Source organism: Phragmites australis, chromosome 22 (genome assembly GCF_958298935.1).
Source record: "Phragmites australis chromosome 22, lpPhrAust1.1, whole genome shotgun sequence".
In the NCBI taxonomy this organism is placed as follows: domain Eukaryota; kingdom Viridiplantae; phylum Streptophyta; class Magnoliopsida; order Poales; family Poaceae; genus Phragmites; species Phragmites australis.
Window position 1 is genome coordinate 1,929,677 of NC_084942.1, and position 25,302 is coordinate 1,954,978.

General features: G+C 43.0%; 2 protein-coding genes, 1 long non-coding RNA gene and 2 pseudogenes across 7 annotated transcripts; 4 read left to right on the forward strand and 1 right to left on the reverse strand.

The window, feature by feature from the left end:
* The first annotated feature begins 319 nt into the window (after positions 1-319).
* Positions 320-3,600, forward strand: LOC133905082 (protein HEAT STRESS TOLERANT DWD 1-like; annotated as a pseudogene).
* A 47-nt stretch (positions 3,601-3,647) lies between these two features.
* Positions 3,648-4,197, forward strand: LOC133905083 (uncharacterized). The gene is made up of 3 exons (XR_009907551.1): positions 3,648-3,742; positions 3,851-3,972; positions 4,079-4,197. It is a non-coding gene; the product is annotated as an uncharacterized LOC133905083 (long non-coding RNA).
* A 1,972-nt stretch (positions 4,198-6,169) lies between these two features.
* Positions 6,170-6,732, forward strand: LOC133905527 (uncharacterized). The gene is made up of 2 exons (XM_062347339.1): positions 6,170-6,254; positions 6,359-6,732. The coding sequence occupies exons 1-2, from the start codon at positions 6,170-6,172 to the stop codon at positions 6,730-6,732; spliced, it is 459 nt and encodes a 152-aa protein (XP_062203323.1).
* A 2,413-nt stretch (positions 6,733-9,145) lies between these two features.
* LOC133905594 (U5 spliceosomal RNA) lies at positions 9,146-9,255 on the forward strand (annotated as a pseudogene).
* Positions 9,256-10,176: 921 nt separating this feature from the next.
* On the reverse strand, positions 10,177-18,404 carry LOC133904662 (protein ZINC INDUCED FACILITATOR-LIKE 1-like). Of its 5 annotated transcripts, XM_062346125.1 has the most exons (18): positions 17,023-17,150; positions 16,718-16,794; positions 15,999-16,039; positions 15,737-15,797; positions 15,527-15,629; positions 15,301-15,403; positions 15,176-15,229; positions 15,026-15,088; positions 14,903-14,952; positions 14,748-14,823; positions 14,442-14,642; positions 13,366-13,453; positions 12,998-13,083; positions 12,803-12,910; positions 12,461-12,505; positions 12,268-12,356; positions 10,706-10,749; positions 10,177-10,602 (listed from the first exon to the last, which is right to left on the reverse strand). In XM_062346125.1, the coding sequence occupies exons 3-18, from the start codon at positions 15,999-16,001 to the stop codon at positions 10,499-10,501; spliced, it is 1,278 nt and encodes a 425-aa protein (XP_062202109.1). In that variant the 5' UTR covers positions 16,002-16,039; positions 16,718-16,794; positions 17,023-17,150; the 3' UTR covers positions 10,177-10,498. The 5 variants fall into 5 exon arrangements, with proteins under 5 accessions (XP_062202109.1, XP_062202106.1, XP_062202107.1 ...); XM_062346122.1 differs by lacking the exons at positions 16,718-16,794; positions 17,023-17,150 and adding an exon at positions 18,033-18,403; XM_062346123.1 differs by lacking the exon at positions 16,718-16,794 and having other exon boundaries at positions 17,023-17,847.
* Between the last annotated feature and the right edge of the window lie 6,898 nt (positions 18,405-25,302).

Genomic DNA, 25,302 nt, shown 5'->3' on the forward strand with positions numbered 1-25,302 from the left:
TTCTTCCACTGATGGGTCGCACCATCAAGAGGGCCAAGAAGGCCAAATCCAAGAAGAAGACCAAGGTACCAGATGTTATTCCTGGATTTTTTTTTTTTTGGCCTCTTCAGTATGTTCTTCACTTCATTTTGCTAATTTTGCTGTATTTCTGGCTGAAGAAAGGTGAAGCCTCGTCGTCATCTAATCCTGTTGTTGCTGTTGCGTCTGGCCCGGCTAAGGTGAGGGTGGAATAAGCAATCTAGTTGTTTTTCATACAGCCGACAGAGTGGTGTTTACTCATCAAGTGACGCCTGAAATGCCTAAATGAATCACCTTTTGCTTAATTTTTTTGTTTTTAATCTGTTCTTTTTGTAAGAAGATTCGTATCTATTTTGCGTACGAATTAGGCTCAACTAGTGGTTCTTTTCAGGTATGGCAACCGGGAGTAGATGCGCTGAAACTCCAGGCTTACAATTATCTCTGAGGGTTCAGCATTGGCTGGCCTTCCTTGAGGTAAAGTTTCTCCCCATGGGGGTCCTGTCGTAATTTGAGGCCAATATATGGTCTGTTCTCAACAATTTATCTTCAATTGCAGTTTTGATGTTGTGCGCGATCAACTTGGACTTATCCGATCAGAGTTCCCACATATATTGTATGGCGTTGCTGGAACGAAGGTTGCGTTTCTCTTTACCATCCTAAACCTAGACATTGTTACAAGCAAAACTTTAGTTGCTCTTCATGTCTTTCACACAATTCTTTGATTTTCTCAAACTAGCCGAGTGCACATGCGATTGCAACGGATCTCTAATAAACAAATATTATAGCTTTAAACTCTATCCTGACTACCCATCGTTCACAAATATTTATTTTTAATATGAAAATTAAATTGGTCATTAAGCCACAGCTAAATCACATGAGTGCAGTTGTGCTTAAAGGATCTCCATGTACAAACAAATCAGTCCACAGAAAATCCTGTAGGGTTGAAGTGTAGAACCAACCATCCACCACCACCACCAACTTCAACTTTTAAAGTAATAAATAATATAATTCTATGGATATATTTATTTGTACTGTTGTTTCATATTCTTCTATGTTTTTAATTTTACTTTTGCAGAAAATCTCATAGGAACGTGCTATGATGTTGCCTATTTTTTATTTGTGCTATTAGTCTTTAGATCGAAAATCATACCGTTGCTGATTCTGGGATCAGAAAAACCGTGCCAGACTTACTGTTAGTGCCCGCTTGCTTGCTTTTATATCATGATTGTTTTTTACTGGATTTATATCATAATTGTTGCCAGAAATTGTGATGGATTGCGAGTGAACTCTAACTTGGATTTTTACAAGAGTAATAAAAGCATGAGTTAACAACTTCTTAAATGAATTGATCTTACCCTGGACATTGAGTTTGAAGGATTGACATGAGATTGATGTAACTGCAAACAATCATTTCATGACAAGAAACTTTAGTTTGTCTCTCTGATGCTAAACTTCTTGTTTCTTCAGGCTGAGAAGGCTTCATTGAATTATATTGGCATTTTCAAGCTTTCCAACATAAATGGGAAGAAGCTGGAACCTATACCAGCTTCAGCAGTTGATGGTGACAGTGATATGGATAGTGACAGCAGCAGTGATGAAGAATATGAAGAAATTAACAAAGGTACAAAGCCTGTTGTACAGGTACGTTCTTTCTCAAGACCCTAACTCTATACTTTGCCATAAAAATAATCATTTCACTATCCAGTAAGCTCCTTTGATACATAGCTTGTAATGTGTTCTATTGCTATCTATGAATGTACCAGCTAAAAAAGGTGGCTCATGGGGGGTGTGTAAATCGGATACGCTCAATGACTCAAAAACCACATCTATGTGCTACATGGGGAGATACTGGTCATGTTCAGGTAATTCATTCATTTCTTCTCTCGAGTTTCCTTTTTATTTATTGTGATGGTGAGCACACTCAACCTGTACATCAATCCAGGAAGAGAAAATTTCACAACGTGATGCGCACATACCCTCTATCTCGGCCGTGCATTTGCGTTGATATTTGTGCTGGAGGGTTAGGTGAAAAAACATGGGATAGGTGAGAGAATCAACGGATGGATGAGAGGGATGGACGATCGAGATAGAGGGTGTGTGCACACCACGTTGCGGAGTTGCATTTCCCATCAATCCCATGTCCTATTTGCCCAGTAACAATGCATATTTTATGCATTATATTTTCTCTTTTGAAAACCTTTGTCTGTGATAGATGCACCGGACTGACTATTTCTTTGTGCATAACTAACTGTGCATTCTAAATATGCAGGTGTGGAACTTGAGCAAATTTGTTAATTCATTAGCAGAGTCAGGGACATCTGCACACAAAGAAGATGACATAATCCACAAGCTTTTACCTATGAAAGTATTTAGTGGCCATAAAGATCAGGGCTATGCAATTGATTGGAGTCCACTTGTTACTGGAAGACTTGTTACTGGTGTGTATCTGATCTTATCCATTTCACAATGTTTGTCATCTGCTACATGGTTGTTAAGGTGTCGCTAAAGTGTCGATTTGGCGCTGCAACGCTCGTGGGTGAACGCCATAGTTGTTGCCACACCTAATGCAATTGTGGCGTCCGCCTTGGAGAATATGACGTCACATAGGCGTCGCCATATCGCTACGTGACACCATATTGGGAAATGCGAGAGTCGCAAGCTCGGCGAAGATGTCGACCACCTGGTTGACGTCTCCCGCATACGACAGCGCCTTCATCGTTGCAATTGCACTCCAGGCTCTGCCACTGCCACGGCTACTGCTGCGGAGGCGGGGAGGCTGCCTCTAGCGCGGGCGGTGGTCGGGGTGGAAAAATCTTGGCGTCGTTGGAGGAAGATGAGGAGGGGAAGGGTAGGGCGAGGAGGGCAACGGCGGAGGAGGCCATGTGTCCATGCAGGAGGAGCCAAGGGGTGGGAGGGCGATGGCGCGCATGATGGGAGAGGGAGAGGGAGAGGGAGAGAGAGAGAGAGGAAGGGAGGGAAGCCAGCTGTAGATCTGCAGAGAGAGGGAATGGGGTAGGAAGTGGCGGCTGCCTGTTCTTGGTAGGATTAGGGCACAAAAGGGGAGGGAGGGGTGCATAGATGGGCTTTGGGCTTGAGAGGGACAATGGGCTGAGGGAAGTAGTGGCCTAGTTCTCTTCATTTTTCTTGTATTCTTTGAACTATTGATCAAGGTATGCCTTTCAACATTCTTATTTCAAAAATTGTGTTTGTACATTTATGTGAATATGGTGTCGCCTTACCTCAGGTCATACTTGCCTAAAAGGTGTGAAGGTAGTCAGACGCCTCGCCTCGCCTTACCACCGTGAAAACTATGATCTGCTATGGTGTTAACAATGTTTCTGTGTTGAGAACTTAATATGTGGTTCCCTCTTCCATGCCCATAAATCATCCATATCATTTAATTTCATATATAGATATTTGCACGGATTAATTTAAAACGCTTCCTACATTTTAGACTCTGAAATCTCATTTGATTGGGGGGTTCTTCGTTGTCGGTTTTAGAGGAAGCTCCAAGGGAGGCAGGCCGGCCCGGCGGAGGAGGCGGATGCGGGGGTGGCTTGCCGCTAGTGGCAAGCGACGGAGGACGGCTGGTGGGCTAGGGTGGGGCGGGGGAGCGCGAATCCGCCGGGTTAGCACAATGGGGGTGGTGGGTGCGGATCTGGCGGCATTCCCGCCGCCGAAGACGGCTGGGGGCAGGTGGGAGGTGGGGGTGCGACAAGGCTGGGTGGGACTAACATATTTAATAATATTTTTGCTTGTGTATTTTTTTTTAGTTTATTGCTTATGAATGATATATCTGTTTTAAAAAAAAAATCCCTTATGCTCTCTATAGTACTGGTAGGAGGACTCCTTGGTAGCACATTTTGAGTACCACAAGAAAGCAATTAGATCTATCGAGTGGAGTCTACATGAAGCACCAACATTGGCTGTAACATCTGAAGATCATCAACTCACGTAAGTCTCCCTCCTTCCCTTCTCTCATTTATGTTTTAGATGCACTGAATTGCTGAAATGTTTGCCTAGTATTTGCTGACACCTCTCCTGAATTGTCTGCATTCAGAATTTGGGATCTTTCATTGGAAAAAGATATAGAAGAGGAGGCCGAATTCAGAGCGAAAATGAAAGAGCAGGCAAATGCACCTGAAGATTTGCCCCCACTACTTCTGTTTGTTCATCAGGTAGTATAATGACATTATTTTCTCTCATTTTCTTATGATGGTATTAGAAATTAACCATTTTGTGTCCCCATCGAAATGAAATGGCTATTCTTTTTGCTTTGTCATCTTCTGCGGCTGATTCATTTTTCCTACGGAGTTGTCACTTGTAAAGAGTCAAACTAATGACATTCACTCGATACAACCACTCCATCTGATGAGCCATATAGATGTTTTTGATAGTGCCATCCAACTTCTTGGAGATTCAATAGTGTGTATCCCAGTTTTTGCTGTCATATGTGTTGGTTACTTCGAGATTTTTTGCTGTCATATGTGTTGGTTACTATCACTCCATCTGATGAGCCATATTCAATAGTGTGTATCCCAGTTTTGCTGTCATATGTGTTGGTTACTATGATCCTCAGTTCGAGGATGATTAGAGTTTTGATCGACTGCCATTCTGTGCTCCATAGAAGATAATATTTAATGTGGACATTTTTTTTGCAAGCATCCTGGATGGTGGTTCTGCTTGGTTCGCTTCTTGATCAAAATACCATATATGTTTTTTTTTCTGATAATTCAGCTGGATGTTGGCCCGACATTTATCAGCTGAAAGTCTGTTCTTAAAAAAAAAAAATTGGTTTGGACTTTGGAGAACCAAACAGCTGACCTAGAAGTGCAATGTTATTTGGTTATTATCATTATCTTCTTTACCGGCTGCATGCTTAGCTTAGGTATGGCACCCTTGCACCTGGCAGTCAATTGTGAGATGCTAGTCAGCAGCAATGGTTGAGAAACTAAAAAGAATGGAAACTGGTGCGAGTACAAACTGCAGGACTGAGCATGGCCGGTGATCTGATGCTAACTTCGTTCGTTCTGGAAAATTTCGGCAGCCGCCCTGCTGCATATGTGCTCACTTTGGAGGAAAAAAAAAGGGAGTCTCTATTTATCTGATGACTGGTTTTGAGAGTAAATATTTGTCAAATTTTAATCTCTTAGATGTAGATCGGATGTTCCAGATCAGCCCCGCGGCTGTCTCTCTCACAACCCCATTGCCACTGCCCGTGCGCCACCGTCCTCCGTGTCGCCGTCTCCGGTGCGGGTGTAGCCCGCCCTCCTCCTCCGCCAATCTCTCTTTCCAGCGTCCCTCCATCACTGCCTATCGCTAACCACTACATCTCCAACACCCCCGCTACCATCACTGGCCCATCGCTGGTCCTCTGCCACCCTCGGTGGGTGGCACCCTCGCCACCCCACCCACCGCCTGTGGCCACCGCCGAGACCCTACATCTCCAGACCCAAGACCCCCGGTGGCCTCCCCAGAGCTCCCTCTATAGTCGGAGACCTAAATCCCTCCAAAACCCAAACCTTACCCCAATCCGAAATCCTAACTTCGTCGGAGTTAATGGAGCTCACCGGAGCTCGTCAGAGGTGGAAGAGGAGGTGTCCGGCACGAATCTCTTCGCCGATGAGAAGGTTAAAAAATCGTCAGATTCTCCCCTAAAATCTATCGATAGGTAAATAGTATTTCTCAATAAAATATCAACTCGGCACATATTCTCTCTTTCTAAGAAGCAGAGCATTACAACTATTTCGACAGAAATTAAGGTTCTCTTTTCTACATGAAAAACTCGATACGTCGTGCAAGCAAATCACGTACGTGACGTGAGCAAGTAAGTATATAACATGCTCTAACCTCCTTATTTTAGGCAACACAAGATCGAGCAGAAACAACAGAGGACAAGAACAACAAGGTGCAAACTATCTAGAAATGGGAATTCAGTTTTGCCATTGTGCTGTTTTTTAAGAAAAAAAATACTCATCGTCCCTGCCGATCGAATCCTTTCGTCTCCTATAATCCATCGCATGGTTGTGGATTCGTGATCGAGGGAGGCTATACCTATACGGGGTGCATTGCATGTGAATCTAGACCAATCCATCCATCGTATGATATCTCCAACGGGATCAAACGATCAATCGATTGAATTGAGAGAGGAATGGACGAGGTGGAGCTGCAGCTGAGCAAGGAGCAGATCGACGAGTTCCGGGAGGCCTTCAGCCTCTTCGACAAAGATGGCGACGGTATTGCCCTTGCATTGTTCTTGTTCATCAACGGATTGAATTGCGCGCGCAATGCATGCATGCAATGGGGCAACCGGGTTGATGCAAGAATTCACCACCTGCAGGGACGATCACGACCAAGGAGCTCGGGACGGTGATGCGTTCGCTGGGGCAGAGCCCCACGGAGGCGGAGCTGCAGGACATGGTCGACGAGGTGGACGCCGACGGCAGCGGCGCCATCGACTTCCACGAGTTCCTCACCCTCCTGGCCCGCAAGATGCGCGACGCCGGCGCCGACGACGAGCTCCGCGAGGCCTTCCGCGTCTTCGACCAGGACCAGAACGGCTTCATCTCCCGCGACGAGCTGCGCCACGTCCTGGAGAACCTCGGCGAGCGCCTCTCCGACGAGGAGCTCGCCGAGATGCTGCGCGAGGCCGACGTCGACGGCGACGGGCAGATCAACTACACCGAGTTCGCCAAGGTCATGATGGCCAAGTGAGTGATGATCTGAAACTCTCAAAATATCAATTCCGACCTCTTGTTACCATTTCTCCTTTGATTACTTTCTTGCACTGATTAATTGCATGAATTCTTCTCGATCGATATCGATTCTCATGCATGCAGTATTATAATTAGCATCCTAGGACCGATCGAAATCACTATGTATTGATAGGTTGCCTGTACTCCATCGATTAGGCTTCAATCGGCGTCAGGAAAACCGGCGGTGCCGCCGCTCCTGAAAAACGGATATCGCGTCTGTCGCTGGCTTCTTGCACTTCGGATCTTGCAAATCGGCCGCCAAGTTAGACGACGACGGTACTCCACAATTTATATCGCAAGCACACACATACATTGCACATTGCATCTATTTGCATTGCATTGGATCTTGTAGGTTTATAGCTTTCATGCTAGCTTCATCCATGTTCCCCATCAAATAAAAAGACTGTTCGGGTAGGCTATCTAATTCTCCGGAAAGGATTAACTCTCTCACTCCAGTTGTTGCTTTTCTTTCTATTACTTTGAAAGTAGCTGCTTTAGCTTCAGCCACGCGAATTCATAATGTTCCTTTTTATTTCTCATCAAACAAATGTCATCTTCTTCTAGAAATCCTAGCGAATCAAGAGATTTGTTGTGTAATCTGTCAGTTAAGAAAAGTAATAATATTAAGAACTAGATCATCTAACTCCATTGAAAAATGAAATAGGATTTTTGGGGGGATTTTGGAATAAAAGATAAATAAAGAATGGAATTCGAAAAAAAGTGCTTTCTATCCATCTCTCATTTTGAGTCAAGAGATAGATAAATAACCACATCCAATTACGTTGATCAGAATAATCAAGGCAGTGATACCGTGCCCATCGAACTCGAGCTGAAGGAATGCATCGATGATTTGTATCTGAAACTGACACCGTTTGCTCATCTTGTATCTGCAGACGAAGAAACCATATGATGGACGACGAGGGGAGTGGATCGCACTCTCACAAGAGCGAAAGCTGCTGCGGCCGCCCCTCCTGTACAATCCTCTGAAAAACTCACCTTTATTTCTAGTTGACAGCTGGAGAAGTGTAACAACAAGCAAACCAAGAAACTGCAAGACTCAAGAGTGTAAATGGAAAAGATGAAATGGAGGGAAATAGGAGTTCCCAATTAACTTGCCGGGTTTTTTTTTTCTTGAAAAAGAATAGCTTAATCTTTTCTGGTTCAGTACTGAAATTTGGAGCAAGGTAGCAAGAACATACTTGGCCATATCCTGCAGATTGATCTGATCATAGTGTTTCGACATGACTCATATAGGCATATGGATTTTCAAAACTCACATACTCACAAAGCCTACTGAATGAGCTTCACTTCAACTACAGTAAGCAATGCAATCTCTCAAAATGCAGCATTAACAACAATGGTGGAGGACGAGCACAATTTGCCTGGCAACCCACCATTACATACAGAATGCAGTGAACAAATTTGCTGATCCAGGCTATGAAAATGGAATCTACTAGGATAAATGGGACATAAATAGTTTGCCATCCTTCCTTTCCCAAGGACATTGATTGATGGGTTTGAGGCGGTATTTGAAAGGAGATCGTGCAGTACTAATTGATTTGGAGTTCCCAAATTAATCATGATGGTAGTATGGAATGATGCGCGATGCCTTTGGAGCAATAGATAGTTTGATCTAAGAGGATGGACGACTGAGATCGCTTCGTTCTATCAAACCCATGCCTTTTATATTAGTATTGATATTGATATTGATTCACCGCCAAATTGATAAGTGAATATTTCTCCATTGCCGTCAAGTTTCGCATCTATATCTATATCTCATAAAATAGATGAGTTGTGGCAGATTCAAACGATATCAACCGTTTACCCGAGTTGATTAAACGATTACCATGTAAAGTTAGACCCGTTCCTCCTTTTAAAAATGTTTTCAATCTCCCCACTCAGGAATCAATAAATTAATAATGATTGTGCTCTCTTTTTAGCAATCACACATTGTGTTTTTGGAAAGTTCGATATGCACATCTCTTCTTTGTTATGCTATATTTTTTTATTTCTTCGAATTGTTATATTCTAAATCAATTTTACATATGTAAAATATGTGTGCAGTTACTAAGTAAGAGAATATCAATTCGCCATCGGGTTTACCACTTAGCCGGTGAAACAAAATTTTCCCTCCTTGCACAGTGAAAGAAGCAATGTTTGGTCCGTTGGTGCTATGAGTAGCCCATGATGTCCATCTGGCCCTCAGCCCAAATTCTGCCGTGCCCAAAGTGTAGCATGGGCTGGGGTGGCAGGCCGAACCGATAGGGGGTGGCTGTGGGGAGGGAGGATAGTACCACATCGCCAAGGGAAGGAGGGTGTAGAGGAGGAGCTGGCTACATAAGGGAGGCGGGGTGCAGCGGTAGGAACCAAGCAGCTGCGTGGTGAGCACAGAGCGAACTATTCTTTCGCCTTTTACTAAAGAATACCGTGTGCACGCCACTCTAAGCAGCATACCTAATTTTTGGAGGGTGCCTTCTCTCTGAGAGAGACACCTAACAAGTCAAAAGTAAAATGTTCTTAACTTTCTCTTTTTGTGAGGGTCGGTTCAAAAATCAAAGGGATCAAATAATTTTCAGTGTACGCCAAGCAGGATAGTTTAATCGGGCTATAAACCCATACGGAAGGAGAAGGCTAGGATGGTGATGGGTGTTCAACGCGTGGGATGGCACAGAGTTGTCATGTTCGTGGAAGCAGTTTGTTGACCTAATGTTTTTTTTGTTGGCATATTCAAGTGAAGATTTCTTGTACTTGGGAAATGGTTGACGGAAGATGCTCGTGCGTTGATTGGAGACGGCGGCGGGGATGGAGTTGTGGCGGCTTGAAGAGATCGAGCGCCTCCGACGGGAGGTCGTTAAAGAGCACTCCCAGACATATTCTTATGCGGCGCAGAGCTCACGTAGCCAAGTGGCTTCTGTTCGAGGCTCTTCATGACACGCCGCCCGCTCGCTAGAGCTCAGGCCGTCATGAACAGATCACGAGCTCATCAGACATATCTCCTCCGTGGCTGACAAACCCCAAGTGACAAGTGGTGGAGTCAACAAGTAACCTAAGGGGCTTATCTCATTCCTCTTCCAGCCCCCTCTTCTTCTTCCTCCTATTCCTTCTCCACATCATCTCTCTCCTCTTCTCCATCTCTTGCAAAAAATGGAAAGGAGGCTCCATGGCGGAGCGGGCAGTAGCAAGTAGTTATTGCGCTGCCGCTTAACCCCTCTACTCAATTTTGGCATGGTGGATTCGGAGACCGACCCGGTAGCAAGGATGGTTTGTGGATCAGGTGCGTCAGGGTAGGGATATTCCTCCTATATGTAGATTACACTGCTCATAACTTTAGTGTAGCGCGGCCCATCAACGCCTAGCAAGAATAGGGATCCGGCCTACTCACCTTGGTATTTTTTTTCATTTATTAGTTTTTAAAAAAAACTGTATTATTACTTCATTATTATTTTAGTTGCTATCTCTTACATTGCTATTTACAGTGCAGCAACACGATATAAATGCCTGCATAATCAACAGCAAGCGATCGAGTCGCCACCATTTACCAACTATACATTTCCTTTTTCTGAAATGCTGCTACAACATACATTTTTTACTCACAATTACAAGCAAACAACTATTGCTTCTTCAGGTTTTCATAGGGCCTCCTGGTCTAAGGGCACGCTTAGGGCCTTTGCCTCACTGGAGCTGGACTCCATTTGAATATTCTGAAACTTCTATAGTTGAAAAAACTATTTTCTTTCATATTGCTCTGGCACGACCAAAAATGGTTTGAATGTGAGGATTAGTCCAAGCAACTCGACGACATTCAGAAGGAAGAACACCATCTGATCACCTGTGCGGGTGGAATGAGGAAAATTATGCAAGAGTAAATATGTCCTGCCAAAAAGAAAAGAAAAGGTATCTGAAATTTTCTCAAAAAAGGTAACCAATTTTACCTGGAAAGAAAAAGGCGTGCTGGCGTTTCTGTGCCCATGAGAACCTGCATTAATAAAAAAAAAAAAAATCAGGTAGAATTCGTACTTCACATGAAGCAGATAAACTCTGATCAAATGCAGCAGCAGCGAGCACCAAGGTTCGCGTTACCGACCGGAGGTCGGTTACCAACCTCCGGCGGTAACCGAAAAACCGCGGTAACCGCGATTACCGGTCAAAAATTCAAAAAAATTCGGAGAAAATTCATTCGGCAAATTTTAAATTTTTGCGAAAAAATCATGTTTTTGCCCTCTCGGTAACCGAGCGGTTTGGGTCGGTTACCGAGCGGTTTGGGTCGGTTACCGAGCGATTTTCTCGTATTTTTGATTCGGTTGGTTACCGAGCGGTTTGGCTCGGTAACCGCTCGGTTTTCTCGATTTATCGAGCGGTTTTATCGAATTTCAGCGCAGTTCAACAAAAAATCTAAAAAAGGGTTCAATCTTGTAAAATCAATAACTAATTCATCCGAGCTTCAAATCAAGTAAAACAAATTTTGTTGGATTCCTTGTAACATGATCTACATGATAAAAGTATTTATACTCATAAAAAAGTTCAAAATTTTCTGTGAGAAATTTTATTTGTTAAACCAAGGTAAATGCATAGTTTACTCTTTGCTAATCCAAAAATCATGAAACTAATTTTGTTAGTCTTATTACATGATCCTATATCTTTTAAAAATATATGAACTCATGAATTAGTTATTGTAACATGCATGATTGTGTAAATGTGTTGCAACTAGATTAATTCATAACTGACCCATCACACCTTAAAAATTAGTGAAACCACTTTCATTAGCTTATTTATATTATGATTTACGTAGAAAAAATAATAGTAGACATGAAAAAATTAATTACAGTGATTTTTCTTAACATATTCACTTTATGCTTGTGAACTTTGTAAAAATCATAGAGAATTTAATAAAACTCTAAATAAAGTGAAATCAATTTTAAAGGTTCTCTTAAAATACATTTTATACAAGAAAAATATGTGTTTGCATGTTACACTTTTCCTTAACGTGAGTTAATAATTGAGCCGCACGCTTCAATTTTTTTCATTTTTTTCAAACTTTCTCCCTATAGAATATGATGCAAACGACATTATTTTTGAAATTTTTTTTCACAGAAGTTCTTAGAATTGTGTCTAGTTTTTTTTAAGATTTTTTTTTGAATTTTTTTTAATTTTTTTTATTTTTTCGAATTTTTTGAATTCAAATTTCGGTTACCGAGCGGTTTTTAAAATCGGACCGGACCGGGAAGGTCGGTAACCGCGATTTTTGAGCGGTTACCGACGGTTTTTTGAACCCTGGCGAGCACCAGTAGATCCAATGTACATTACATCTCAACATTCCTACTTTTGAAGCTTAAATTCAGCCACGGTGGAGTACTAGGCAATCCAAAAGTTACACTAGACCTCAGCCACACATTTCATTTCAATATAGTTAAAAGCAGCAACGTGTACTGCAAGTTTATTTTAACTTGAAACTCCAAATATTTCAGAGTAGCTATGAGGAACAAATTATACTCACACAATCCCTGCTCCTGCTGGAGCGGCTGCCTTGAAAAAGGACATTCCTGTCATCGCCAATCCATTTGCAGCTCCTCTTTGGTCCTGAGGCTGTTAATAATTGCATGGACATCGGTCGGTTGCAGATTTGTAGCACAAATCTTTTAACGAATCTGTTGAAAACTTAAAGTTGAGCTGAGTTTATGGGTGCATACCACGGCATTATTTTGAAGGATGAAAGTGCTTGTGATGATGGTAACCTGATATAGTATACCATGGATGATAATAATTAAAATGAAATAAACTTTAAGCACGTTAACAAAACAAAAAGTACCTACAATCCAATTACTCAAAAGAAAAGGAAGTGTGAACTCTGTGGTGGCCAAGTACACAGGATCCAAATATCTGATATTTCCAACCGTCTGCAGTAACTGCAGATTTTCTTTTCTTTTTTTCTGAGCAGAGTAACTGCAGACTTTCTAAAAATATAAAAATTGCCATCTATGTACTTACTTAGTTATAAAAGTTCAAATAACAAGGATGAAAAAAATACTCACACCAAGATTATTTTTTATCACTGATGCAATATTAAGAACGATTGATAATCCAGGTTCTGATAGGTATGTCATATAGGGGTAGGCAAAGAGAATTGGCATGCATATAATCTGCAAGGTCAGGCACAATAGTTAAGATACGCAGTGAGAAGAGAGAAGCACTGCAGCATTTAATTAACAGCGCAAAGTTTCACTCACAGCTGCAATTTGAGAAGACTTGATAGGCCCAAGAACTTTGTTAATGCGAGGGTATACAAAGAGTTGATATACAAGGACACTGGCACCTGAAATGGAAGAAGTAAAATACCATCCGAATTGTTATCAACAAATAACAAATTGTTGGTGTACAGAGTATTGAGAACCAAATTAATGGAACTACAGTAAGGACATATTTTGCGGATTCTGTTCAGCTCAAGGGAATGATTAAAAATTCATTTTCCGTATACAGGTGAAAGGTTATAATTTGGTACTATTGTCTGAAATTGTATCGTTCATGAACCACTCTCAACAATAATAGAAATCATTTTCTGCATGTTAATAACAATAAAAACAATGTAGAAATCTACCTGTAACTGCAAGCACTTGACCTACATTCTCAGACGATAAACTTAGTCCACCATACTTCTTTTCACTCTCAGCCCATAGAGAGAACACCTGAATTTAATTTTATTAGTGCTCTAAAACATGCTAAATTTTCCTCTAGACAGGTATTGCAGTAGAGAGCAAATTGCATAGATCCAGACAAACTTGTGATAGTTTTCAAATAAAGACATCTTATTTATATGTTGGTACATAAGGATAAATGTAACATATGAAAAATTTAGCTGCTAATCTATTAATTGCAGCAACCATCCACAGTAAATCATTCTTATGATTTATACTACCAGTTATCGTTGGCTGGTAGCTGTGGTGAATATTCAATAGAAAATGTCTTAATACTTAAGTATCTTGTCTGCTGAAATGCACAACAATTATATATCTCAGTTAATAATAAAACAACCAAGAATTAACAATTTATATTCACAGCGATAGCAACCACCCTTAGACTGACAGGCAGGGACAGAGCTAGGAAACTAAAATGAGGGGGTGGGGGGGGGGGGGGGTGGCAAGTGCTATTACACCTATGTTGAAAGGGGCCAAATAAAGCTTCTATACTATTTTGATCTAACTAGCAAATATATTAACAAGGTAATACATGAAGCATAGGTGTGCCATCTGCCATGGTCCCTACCAGCCACCCCCTAGTTCCGTCCCTGCTGACAGGGAAAAATGGCCCGGTCAATAGTTTGAAACATCCACTGTATTTCAATAGCTAGTTAACCTATATCGGTTTACATATGCATGTAACAATAATTCAAAATGTTTTGAACAAACTTCAAGTTGAGTTCAAGAAACTTCAGCCAATTTTCTTCAAAATTTATGAAATCTCTCCAGTTTCTGGAATCTTTGTGCATGCGTGTGTTTGTTGTTGGTGTGTGTGTGTTTGGGAGGGAGGGAGGGAGGGGGGGGGGGTGTGCACAATTATTTTGGACCAAAATTTATAAAATGCATCAACTCTGCCTAGTTTTCTAAAGCATAATCATCCAACAAGTTTCAATACTTCGGAGTCATAAATAACAAACAGAAAATAGTAAACAAATACCTCTGTATAAGCCATGTCATGAAAGGAGAAGGCACAATAGATAATTATTGATGACATCAATGGCCAATTCTTGAATAAGCTCTTCTTGGTATCCAAACTACCACTTTGTTCAACCTTTTCTTTCGGATCAATGAGATGAGCCTCCAAAGCTTCAATGCTCTGATTTCCATTTTCACTAACTTTATGCTTGTGCAAAGTCTCCTAAAATATATTTTGAGATGCTTTACGATGGGTAGGAGAAGCATTAAATTTAAGTACAAAGATTGGTACATGACAAATGAAATATTTTTAAGCAATCTCACATACCGGCATCCATATGCAGCTTATGAGAACAGCAGCAGAAAAAACTGATGTGCATAAGCATGGTAAGAAATATGGGAACCTGACAAGTTTCCATAAAAAGTAAGTACTCCGTAAATCAATTATTTGAGATTATCTAGTTTTGCTATGTGAAAAGATACCTTCCAAAGAGTGAGTCTGGTGAAAAGACTTTTGGAAACTTTTCTGCAGGCTGCCATAAAGTTAACCAGGTTAGCATTGACAATTAGATATAGTCTAATATAGTTAAATCATCACTGCTGTACCAGTGCAAGGTAGCCTCCTAGAGCAGGACCAATGATGAGACCTAGCCCCCAAGCTGTGCTGACCTAAAATTGTAAGAAGGTGAATCAAAATCAAAATCATGAAACAAGAAAAAAGATAATAACACATCAGTATGACTTTTTGAAATTTACAAGTGATAATGCTACAGCTTCATGTTCAGGTCGGCAAACTTCAATAGAATAAGCCTGTAAAAGTCATGCATAAAGTCATCAACTATATCACATCTAACATAAAAGAGCTCACAAATTCACCATACCTTTATTGGTCCAAGTAAACCATTTAAAGCACCAAGCAGAAATCGTGTAGCTATTGCCATCCAATAGCTGACACTAAGCCCAAACAAAGTATTAAATACAACCCTGAGGTATAAAAAAGAACTAAATTAGAACTCAAATACTGGAAAAAGAAAGGGACAGGAGTAAACAAACACAAGCTTTGATTAACACTTGTTTCACATGAAATGGAGGCAAAATAATACTAACACAGAGAAAATGCCAAACATAATGACCGGTTTCCTCCCAATACGGTCTGCTGCTATCCCCCAAACTGTTGAAGTCAAGCATCTACCAAACATAAATGAAGCACCTGGAAACATCCAGATTATGGAACTGCTCACTCACAAAATATTCACCATTTATAAATATCGAGCTAAACCATGCCGAATTTGAATGAGCAATTCGTAATAAGCAAACCTACGAAACCAGCATAGAACCCGATATCTTCTGTTCTTTTAGCAACATGCAAGTCTCTTATCTGTGGAGCAGTAAGAGACAACATGAACATATATTAGCTAAAGGTACTTGACAGATGCGCTTGTGCAGAGGTATAGAAGAAAGAAAAAAAATTAGGCAGATTAGGGTACCCAAAAATCAACATTGCTGTACTGGCAACTTATTCGTAATATAACACAGAAACATGAATAATCAGAAAAGGAGAACCAAATGGTATACATACCATGAAATACAAGAAGGGGAACAGTGATGATATTGGTAAAGCTGAAAAAGAAAACAGAAGAAAATTGTAAACAGTAAATATGCAATGGACGATATTTATGAGGGTAAATAAATGATACTAACAACACAGAAAAAATAAATGCCAATCATGTTTTGTAGATCTGCAAGTGCTGATGCTGACATTTATCGATTTAGTTCAATAATGGTGACTAAGAAACTGCTGAATAAGACCCGAGAAAGGCACTCACGCACTCAGAAAATTTCAACCTTATTAAAGATATAATATAATTGTTTGTGGTTAAAGATCGAGACATGGAGAACAAGTCACATATTGGTGTAAAGGTCTTAAGTCCTAGATGCTGCTTGAGTGGAGCAGTCTAAAGAATCTCAGGTAAACAGACATTACATTACTAAGGAAATTGGATCGTGCAACTTTGCACAAATCGATATTCCATAGGAAGGTGTGTTCTATCTCACAAACAAGTTTCTGCTACCTTGCAGCGGTGAGATATGCAGACCACAATGCTACAGTTCAGTCGATGAAGCAAGGAAGTACTACTATAGTATCGGTAGGAAGATACAGCAAACAACCTAAAATTACTGCAAAATCAGTACCACCAACAGCCTCATAGTAGGAAATTTTGTCAAAAATTGGACTGTTGCTGCTATGATAGAATGTCAAGAGTTGGGCTGTTGCTGCTATTATAGAGTAGCAGATACCTATTTTAGATCAGCATTTCCTCGTGCAGTAATCCATCCAATGAAAATATTTTGCGGGTGGCAAATGGACCATCGACCTACCCACAAGAACCACGATTTGAAACATGTGACATCGAAATCCCAGCTGATTCCAAGAAAAATCTCTTTTATTCTCCTTCAAGTACACTAGCCTAGATTGGCAACTGCAAGCTCTAACCTCCTAGCTATTTGTACATCTGGTCATCCGAATTCTCCAAAGTTAGCTTTTTAAAGGAAAAACTCCCCAGAATCTGAAGAGATAAGGTTGCAAGGACAGATTTCCATACCGGCCGTGAGAGAAATCATCCAGACATACAAGAACTCCTTGTAAGGCATCCCCCTCTGGAGGTCCTTCTTCTGGTCGTACGCGCAGCCGGGGCAACCCGGGTGGTACTCCTTCTTCAGCAACGGCGAAGTGCCCTCCTCCCCCATCGGCGGCCAACAAATTCGTCCCTCACCCCCTCAATGCCCAGAACAGCAATTGGAGCACCGAAGCCGGAGACGAGGACAGGCAATGCGCAATGCCGGTTTCCCTCGGCCAGCCGGCCTTATATTGCCGCCCCAAGAACCGAATCAAGAAAAGCGAAAACCGAACCTTGTACCGCGACCTCCGCCCACCAAAGATATGACCTTTCGCTCTCGAATCGCCCTGATAGGGGTGCAATGCGAGTGCCGTCTATGGCGTTCCCACCCGAGCCGCGCCGAGAACGGCAGGAAGAGGAGGAGGAAACCAAGACGGATTGAACCGCGCTGACCCACATCGCGCCAAACGGATCCTATCACTCACTGCGTCACATGCACCGCTACACAAGGGCGGAGAAGTCCAGAGAGACGAAGAAGACTCGCGGAGAGTTTGCACCAGCACGGCCCGGAAGGCCCATTTCTGTTATGGGCCGGGCCAAAGGAAATAAACCATTTGCCCAGAAAAAACCGGGCTGGCCCAAATCCATCGCTTTTCGAATTTTTTATTTTTACATTTTTAAATAGGAATTACAAATATATACGTTCTTGAAAAATTGCAGATCTTATAGTTAGAAAGACGACAAGCCACCTGTCACCATTTCAATGAACGACATATTTAAAATTATATATTGCATTCCAATGCTGTCAAATATCAAAAATGCAATTGCATTCGAAACGGACGCATATATTTGCAATGTTTTGATTTAAAAGATATAAAATAAAAAAATTGAGAAGAAGGTTGGTCTAGGATGGGAGGGATGATGAAGGGACAATAGCAGCAAAATTTTTCGGGCAAAAAATTGATTTGATTATATATATTAAAAAAAAGACATACCTGTGCAGAGGGTGACGATCCAAACGTAGAGGAAGCTCCCGTAGGGGATGCCCGGGTTCTCCGCCTTCCGCCGGTCCACGGCGCACCCGGGGCACCCTTCCAAGTACATATAATTACCTCCACTGCCGCCGGCGCCGGGGGTCTTCTCCAGCAACGGCGCCGACTGCTCCGGCGCCTCCCCTTCCATTCTCATTAATTAAAAATTAATTAGTTGCCTCGCTCTGAGATCTCGATCGGCACGAACTAGAGTCCCGGCCCCTTCTTCTTCTCTCTCTCGACAGCTGGTTGATCACTTGATCAGCACTGCACAGCGTGTACACACGCTATTCTTTTCCAACTCTGCTGCTAGCTAGCTAGGTAAAGCAGAAGAAGGGTGTGCGTGTATATATACAGCGAGAGAGAGAGAGAGAGAGAGAGAGAGAGAGAGAGAGAGAGAGAGAGAGAGAGAGAGAGAGAGAGAAATGTCCACGTCCTTGCGGTGGTTTCCGTGGTGATCAAGCAGCTTACACACAGCCACTCCGACGACTAAGGGTAAGGGGAGGGGAGGCAAAATTCGATCGGATCCACCAATACGCATGTCCATGAAGCCAAATCGGAATTGTCCATCGCTAGTACTACGTATACATCTTCGTCTGCTATCTAATCAATACTTAACAATTGCTATAAGATAGTAACTAGAGTAATTAAGGTGCATGCATATATGCCAATTCAAGGATGGGGCCATCATGTTTTTTTAGAAGCCCAAGTAAAATAAGTTTACGTGCACATACACTCACACAACATCTACTTAAAACCATATCGAGATACAAAACTTAAAAATCGACAAAATCACCATAGTCACTTGATATCAATAGATAAATTATCGATTACTAAAATAAAATTTTACCTTGATAAGACACACATGATGCAACATATGGAGTTTGATTCCTTATGAGTAGGGGATATAACCATCTCCACTAGTCATCCAAGCCAATGCTTGGTTCTGATCATACACAAGAACTTAATTCATAATAATATACTATCTCTGCTCTTGTTTATTTATCCTTAAATGTTTTTTTTACCGTCATCGAGATGTAACTTTGACTACTACTTTTTATAAGTTAATACGAATATATACTAATATAATTATATTTTTATTAACACATTTGTAAAGATAAATCCAATAATATAATTTTTATATAATCAATCTTAATAGTTTTAAACATATTAGTGGTAAAAGTTTGATACACAGATCCGAAAATGACAAATAAAAAAGATCGAAGAGAGTATCAAATTCCTTCCTTTCGGATAGGATAAACGTACAAGAAGTGAACGTACAATCGAACAAACGTCTCTCGCTTAATTATGCTGCTTAATCAGTGCGAGTAAATGATAATATGTGCTCAGCATGCACCGGATCGCCAGTAAGATATGGCATCAGCCATCAGCTCATGCGTCAGGGTGTGCGCACGGCCGGTTCAATCCGTTGCGTGCGTGCTGCAATATCATGGGATGTCATTGTTGCTCAACCACCATATTTGTCGTCCAATTAAAGACTAACAGTTGAAAAGATAGCTCGCGTCGGCTCCTCAAAAACTCAAGTTGGCTGCGTATCAAAAAGACTTTTTACCCTAACTTCTAGGGTTTCTCTCCTCCTAGGCGGCGGCTTGGGAGTCCACCAAATACACCACCAGATCCTGATCGGATTCCTTCACGGAATCGATCGGGAAACCTCTCTCAGCTAATATCATCGTTTCTTCGGTGATAGAAGCGTGCTCGTGATCGATGGCAAGTGCTAATCGGCGTCTTCGAAGATAGGGGGTTCGACGAAGGGGAGAAGGCGGCGTGCGATGATGGTGGAGGCGGCGGTGTGACACCATCAAAGCAGACGCTGGATGAGTTGCTGCAAAGCTCGGATCTTAGGGAGGAGGAGTTTGAAGATGTTGTCCTGGAGGAGGATTTGGAGGCTGATGCGAGGTGGTTGGCCCTTCTTAGAGTCCATACCTCGAAGAAGTTCAGCCATGGAGCCTTGTTCGGTAACATGCGATCTGCATGGAACTGTGCGAAAGATGTGGAGTTTAGGGCTTTGAAGGACGACCTGTTCTCGGTCCAGTTCCATTGTTTGGCGGACTGGGAGAGGGTGATGGAAGGCGGACTGTGGATCTTTCGCGGGTGTCCAGTGCTATTGACGGAATATGACGGATGGTCGGAGTTGTAGATGGTGGAACTTAAGCAATTCTAGGCTTGGGTGCAGGTGTATGACCTAAAAGAGAAAATTCGTACTGGGAGTGTTGCTTCTCAACTAGCAAGGCGGGTGGGCTCTGTCATCCGCTTGGACGAGCTCTCGGTTAAAGGTCATGGCGATGGGGTTAGGGTTCGAGTATGGATTGAGGTCGATAAACCTCTTACGAGGGTGGCGAGTTTGATGTTGAACAAAAAGAAGATGTTCTTCCGCTTTATGTATGAGAAGATGCCGGTGTTTTGTGGAGTGTGTGGATTGGTTGGGCACGTTACAAAGGAGTGCGGCGACGAGGTTCACTCAAAGGAGGTGATCGGCTTTCCGGCGTCTCTCATCGCGCTGGAATTCAGGAAAAAGGAGGACTAGGTATCGGGAGGAAGAGGATGCGGGAGCAGTCGTGGACGAGGAGGTCGTGGGGGACTTGGGATGTCGAGGGGCAGCTTCGAGTCGGAGGAGCTTGATGATGAGGACATTCGCAGCATAGCCTCGAGCCCAGCAAAATGACTTGCCCTGAGGACTTCTTCGGGTCCCTCTTGCAAGAGGAGGATAGGGATGGATGGAGGTGATGAAAGGAGGAGAGTCCTCGCTCTGACGGCTGACCCTCATGTTGTGGCGGAGACAGCTGGGAACGGAGAGGAGTTGATCGGTGATGATGCAGTAGAGCACAACGGAGACAGTAAGAGGCAGAAGAAGGAAGGAAGCACTACTTCAAACAATGACTTGGCAAAATTGGCGGGCTCCTCGGAGGGGCCCCGCCGGGCCTAATGTATTGCCTGAGTTGGAATTGTCAGGGACTTGGGCAAGCCCGAACAGTCCAGGAGTTGGTCTACCTTGTGCAGACCCATCGACCCAAGCTCATTTTCCAGTCGAAAACTCGCCAGGATTGTGATTATGTGAGAAAGTTGCGTTGGCGGCTCGAAATGAAACACTGCTTTGCTGTGAAAGGAGAAGGAAAGGGAGGAGGTTTGGCGTTGTTTTGGGAGGAAGGGCTGGTGGTGGAGTTGTTATCCTATGACTTGCATCACATTGATGTTCACATAAAGGAGGGTGCGTCGGGGATTCTTTGGCATGCTACTTTTGTGTATGGCGAACCAAAGATGCAGGATAGACATCACATGTGGATGCTACTGAGAAGGATAAAGGACTGTTCTGATATACCTTGGCTGATGATAGGGGATTTCAATGAGGCGATGTGGCAAAGAGAGCACTTCTCTCGGTCGCGTAGATCGGAAAGGCTAATGCTGGATTTTCGTGAAGTCCTTTCTCACTGTGACTTGCATGACATTGGCTTCGTGGGCCTCCCGTGGACTTATGATAATAAGCAAGATGGTTTCGCAATGTGAAAGTCATACTGGATCGTGGCGTCGCAAATCCGGCATGGTCTGAAGCTTTCCCAGAGGCCCAATTGTGCCATTTGGTGTCTTCGTAGTCGGACCATTGTCCCTTGCTTTTGAGACTGAAAGCTCCGCCGAGCAGGAGGAGGGGTAGGAAGGTGAAGCGGTATGAAAGCTTATGGGAGCACGAGGAGGGTTTGTATGAAGAAATCAAGACCTCTTAGGAGCACTCTTGGCTGGTGGCCAATTTGGGGGATGTGGGCTGCAAACTAAGTTCCATGATGAGCACGCTGCATGCATGGGGGAAGGAGCATGTTGGAAACGTCACGGAAGAGCTTAAGAAGAGGCGGCTCAGGTTGGAAGAGCTTAAGTCTCTTAATACCGATGAGGCGCGCTCCGAAGAAAAAAGGCTGAACAAGGAGATGGATGAATTACTCTATAAAGAGGAGATGATATGGCTGCAAAGATCTCGTATTGCTTGGCTTCGAGAAGGGGATCGAAACACGAAGTTCTTCCATCGGAAAGCTGTGTGGAGAGCGAAAAAGAACAACATCACTCGCCTAAAAAATGGTGATCAGTGGGTTGAAGATCCTAAAGAGATGGAAAGAGGGATTTCTTTATCTCCCTGTATACGAGAGATAACGAGGTGGATCCAGCGCCTCTGTTACTGATATATGAACGAGTTATTACGGATGATATGAACAGGGGGCTATGCAAGGAGTGTTCGGATGAAGAAATCAGCGATGCCTTGTTTCAAATTGGGCCCTTAAAAGCACCGTTTCGAAGGAACTGGGATGTTTTGCGGGATGATGTGATTAAGGTAGTGAAACAATTTTTGTGGATGGATTGATGTTGGACTGTGTTAATGATACATCCATTGTGTTGATCCCAAAGAAGAATGATTCGGAGACACTGAAGGACTGTCGGCCTATCAGCTTATGTAATGTGATCTATAAGGTGGTTTTGAAGTGCCTGGTTAATCGGCTAAGGCCCATCCTGGAAGGGATTATCAGCACAACTCAGAGCGCTTTTATTTCAGGAAGGCTTATAACTGATAATGCGCTCATTGCTTTTGATTTTTGAGTGTGTGCATGCTATGCAAAAGAATACGGATGAAAGAGGACAATTCTGTGCTCACAAATTGGATCTTGCCAAGGCGTATGATCGGGTGGATTGGCGAACTTTGGAAAAGACCATGATCCGACTGGGTTTTCATCACATTTGGGTACGGTGGATAATGTCTTGTGTCACCATTGTACGCTTCTCTATTCGGTTCAATGGGGGGCTGCTGCAAGAGTTTTCCCCTTGCAGGGTCTTCGATAAGGTGATCCATTATCACCCTATTTATTCTTGTTTATTGCTGATGGATTGTCTCGTATCTTGAAAAAGGATATCGATGATGAAAGATTGAAGGAGTTGGAAATCTGCAGGAATGCACCGGGGGTGTCTCATTTATTATTTGCTGATGGCAGCCTTCTTTTCTTTAAGGCTATCGATGATAGAGCTCATATCATTCTTGAGGCGCTGCATCTATTTGAACGCTGCACGTGTCAGCTACTAAGCCGTGACAAGTGCTCTCTTCTTTTCGACAAGTGCTGCAGTCAGGAGAACTAAGAGGCGGTGGCATCAATCCTGAATGTGCAGCATGTAGGTTTTGAGGAGAAGTATTTGGGGCTCCCTGTCCCAGAGGGTAGAATGAAGGACAACAAATTCTAGCCAATCAAAGATAAGTATGTCAAACAGTTGACGGATTGGTCTGAGAAATACCTCTCATCTAGTGGGAAAGAAACATTGATCAAGTCTGTGCTGCAAGCCTTACCAACATATGCGATGGGAATCTTTAAATTCTCGGCAGGAATGTGTGAGGACTTAATGCAAATGATAAGAAATTTCTGGTGGGGAGATGAGGAGAATGTCAGGAAAGTTCATTGGATTGCTTGGGAGAAGATGATAGTTCCAAAGTGCTATGGTGGTTGGGTTTTAGAGATCTTCACGCCTTTAATCAAGCCCTCCTTGCTCGCCTAGCGTGGATGCTAATCCAATTCCCAAAGTCTTTGTGTGCCAGTTTGTTAAAAGCGAAGTATTACCCTCGGGGTCAAATTCACGATACAGCCTTTCCCTCCGGGGGATCACCGTCATGGCAAGGTATAGTCCATGGGTTGGAGTTGTTGAAAAAGGGTCTTATTTGGAGGGTCGGTTTTGGAAGGAATATTAGGATATGGTGAGATAATTGGCTGCCAAGGGACAATGCACTTAAAGTTTCGGGGATGAAGGAAGCATCAAGATTACATAGAGTTAATGAGCTCATGGTTCCGGGTACCAAGCACTGCAATGAGGTTCTTATCCATTGGATCATGTGGCCCCATGACGCGGCTGAGGTACTGAAACTAAAAGTTCCAATCCGGGAAGATGATGATTTTATTGCTTGGCATTTTGATCCATGGGGTTTGTTTACAGTCCGGAGCGCTTATCTTTTGGCTATCAATGACCGCACTCAACCCTCGCATTTGCCAGCAATCAGTACTCTTGGTGAGGGAGACAATCATATCTGGAAGTGCATTTGGAGTTCTTGGGTTCCTCAGAAAATTAAAGCTTTTGGGTGGAAACTTGCTCGGGGCGCTCTGGCTACGCAAGTGAGTCGGTGGCGTCGGACTTTGTCCCCCTGGCCGACATGGTCTCTGTGTGGATCTGCAGAGGAGGATGGATTCCATGCTGTGGTAAGGTGCTCCAAAGCCAGAGTGTTGCGGGAGGAAATGAGGAAATTCTGGGCGCTGCCTTCTGAATCAAAGTTCTCCTACTCGGGTCCGGCGTGGCTTCAGGTTATCCTTGATTTGGTGAATGATTTTACCTGGGCTTGCATTCTTCTTTTGCTTTGGCGGGCATGGCTTTTGAGGAATGATGCTATCTATGCAAAGGGAGAAGCTTCGGTCTCTCAGTCGGCCAATTTCCTGAAAAGCTACTTGGAGTCACTATTGTAAATCCGACACAGTAATGACGATAAAGGGAAAGCTTCTGCTTCAAGTTCTGGACCCGTGCAGGGTTGTGGTGCTCCCAGACCTCTGCGGCAGGCTGCAACTCTTGCTTGCTGGGTGCCGCCTCCAGTCGGTTGGGCAAAGGTGAATACTGACACCAGTTTTGATTTGAGGTCTGGGGCTTCTTTTGCCAGCTGTATTATTAGAAACTGCTTGGGTGAGGTCCTGTTGTCTGCTTGGTCTGAACTTTCGGTGAGTCACAGTGCGATGGAGGCCGAAGGTCAAGCTTGTCTGTTTGGCTGCAAACTAGCGCTCGAATGGGTGAACATGCCTTGCATTTTTGAAGGGGATTGTTCGGCGCTCGCTGTGGGACTGTCATCTTCTGAATGGGATCGTGCAAGCTTCGGGTATGTGCTGAAGGAAGCTAAGGATATTACCCGAAGGCTACCGGATAGGTGCTTCTGTCAAGTGAATAGGGAGGGAAATAGAGTTGCTCATGAGCTAGCACAAGTTGCTAAAAGAGGTGTGGTGGCTTCGGTGCTGCGGCTTGATTCACCTCCGTGTAGTACTGAGCTCCTCGCTGGAGATTATTGTGAAGACATTAGTCCTTTTGAATAAAACTCCCTGTTCCTCGCAAAAAAAAAAATTGTCATCCAATTTCTATCAGAATCTTTAGGCCCTACAATATCATGGGATGTCATTGTTGTTTCAGTTTTATTTTCAACACGATTGCCTTTTTTTTCAAT

Excerpts from the sequence above, each read along its gene's own strand:
- LOC133905527 (XM_062347339.1), top strand. The coding sequence starts at position 6,170 with ATGGACGAGGTGGAGCTGCAGCTGAGCAAGGAGCAGATCGACGAGTTC. Across the intron at positions 6,255-6,358 it reads CTTCGACAAAGATGGCGACG|GGACGATCACGACCAAGGAG; the intron begins GTATTGCCCTTG and ends CACCACCTGCAG.
- LOC133904662 (XM_062346122.1), bottom strand. The coding sequence starts at position 18,225 with ATGAGAATGGAAGGGGAGGCGCCGGAGCAGTCGGCGCCGTTGCTGGAG. Across the intron at positions 12,357-12,460 it reads TCCTTCAAAATAATGCCGTG|CCTCAGGACCAAAGAGGAGC; the intron begins GTATGCACCCAT and ends AATTATTAACAG. Across the intron at positions 10,603-10,705 it reads GCACGCCTTTTTCTTTCCAG|GTGATCAGATGGTGTTCTTC; the intron begins GTAAAATTGGTT and ends CCACCCGCACAG.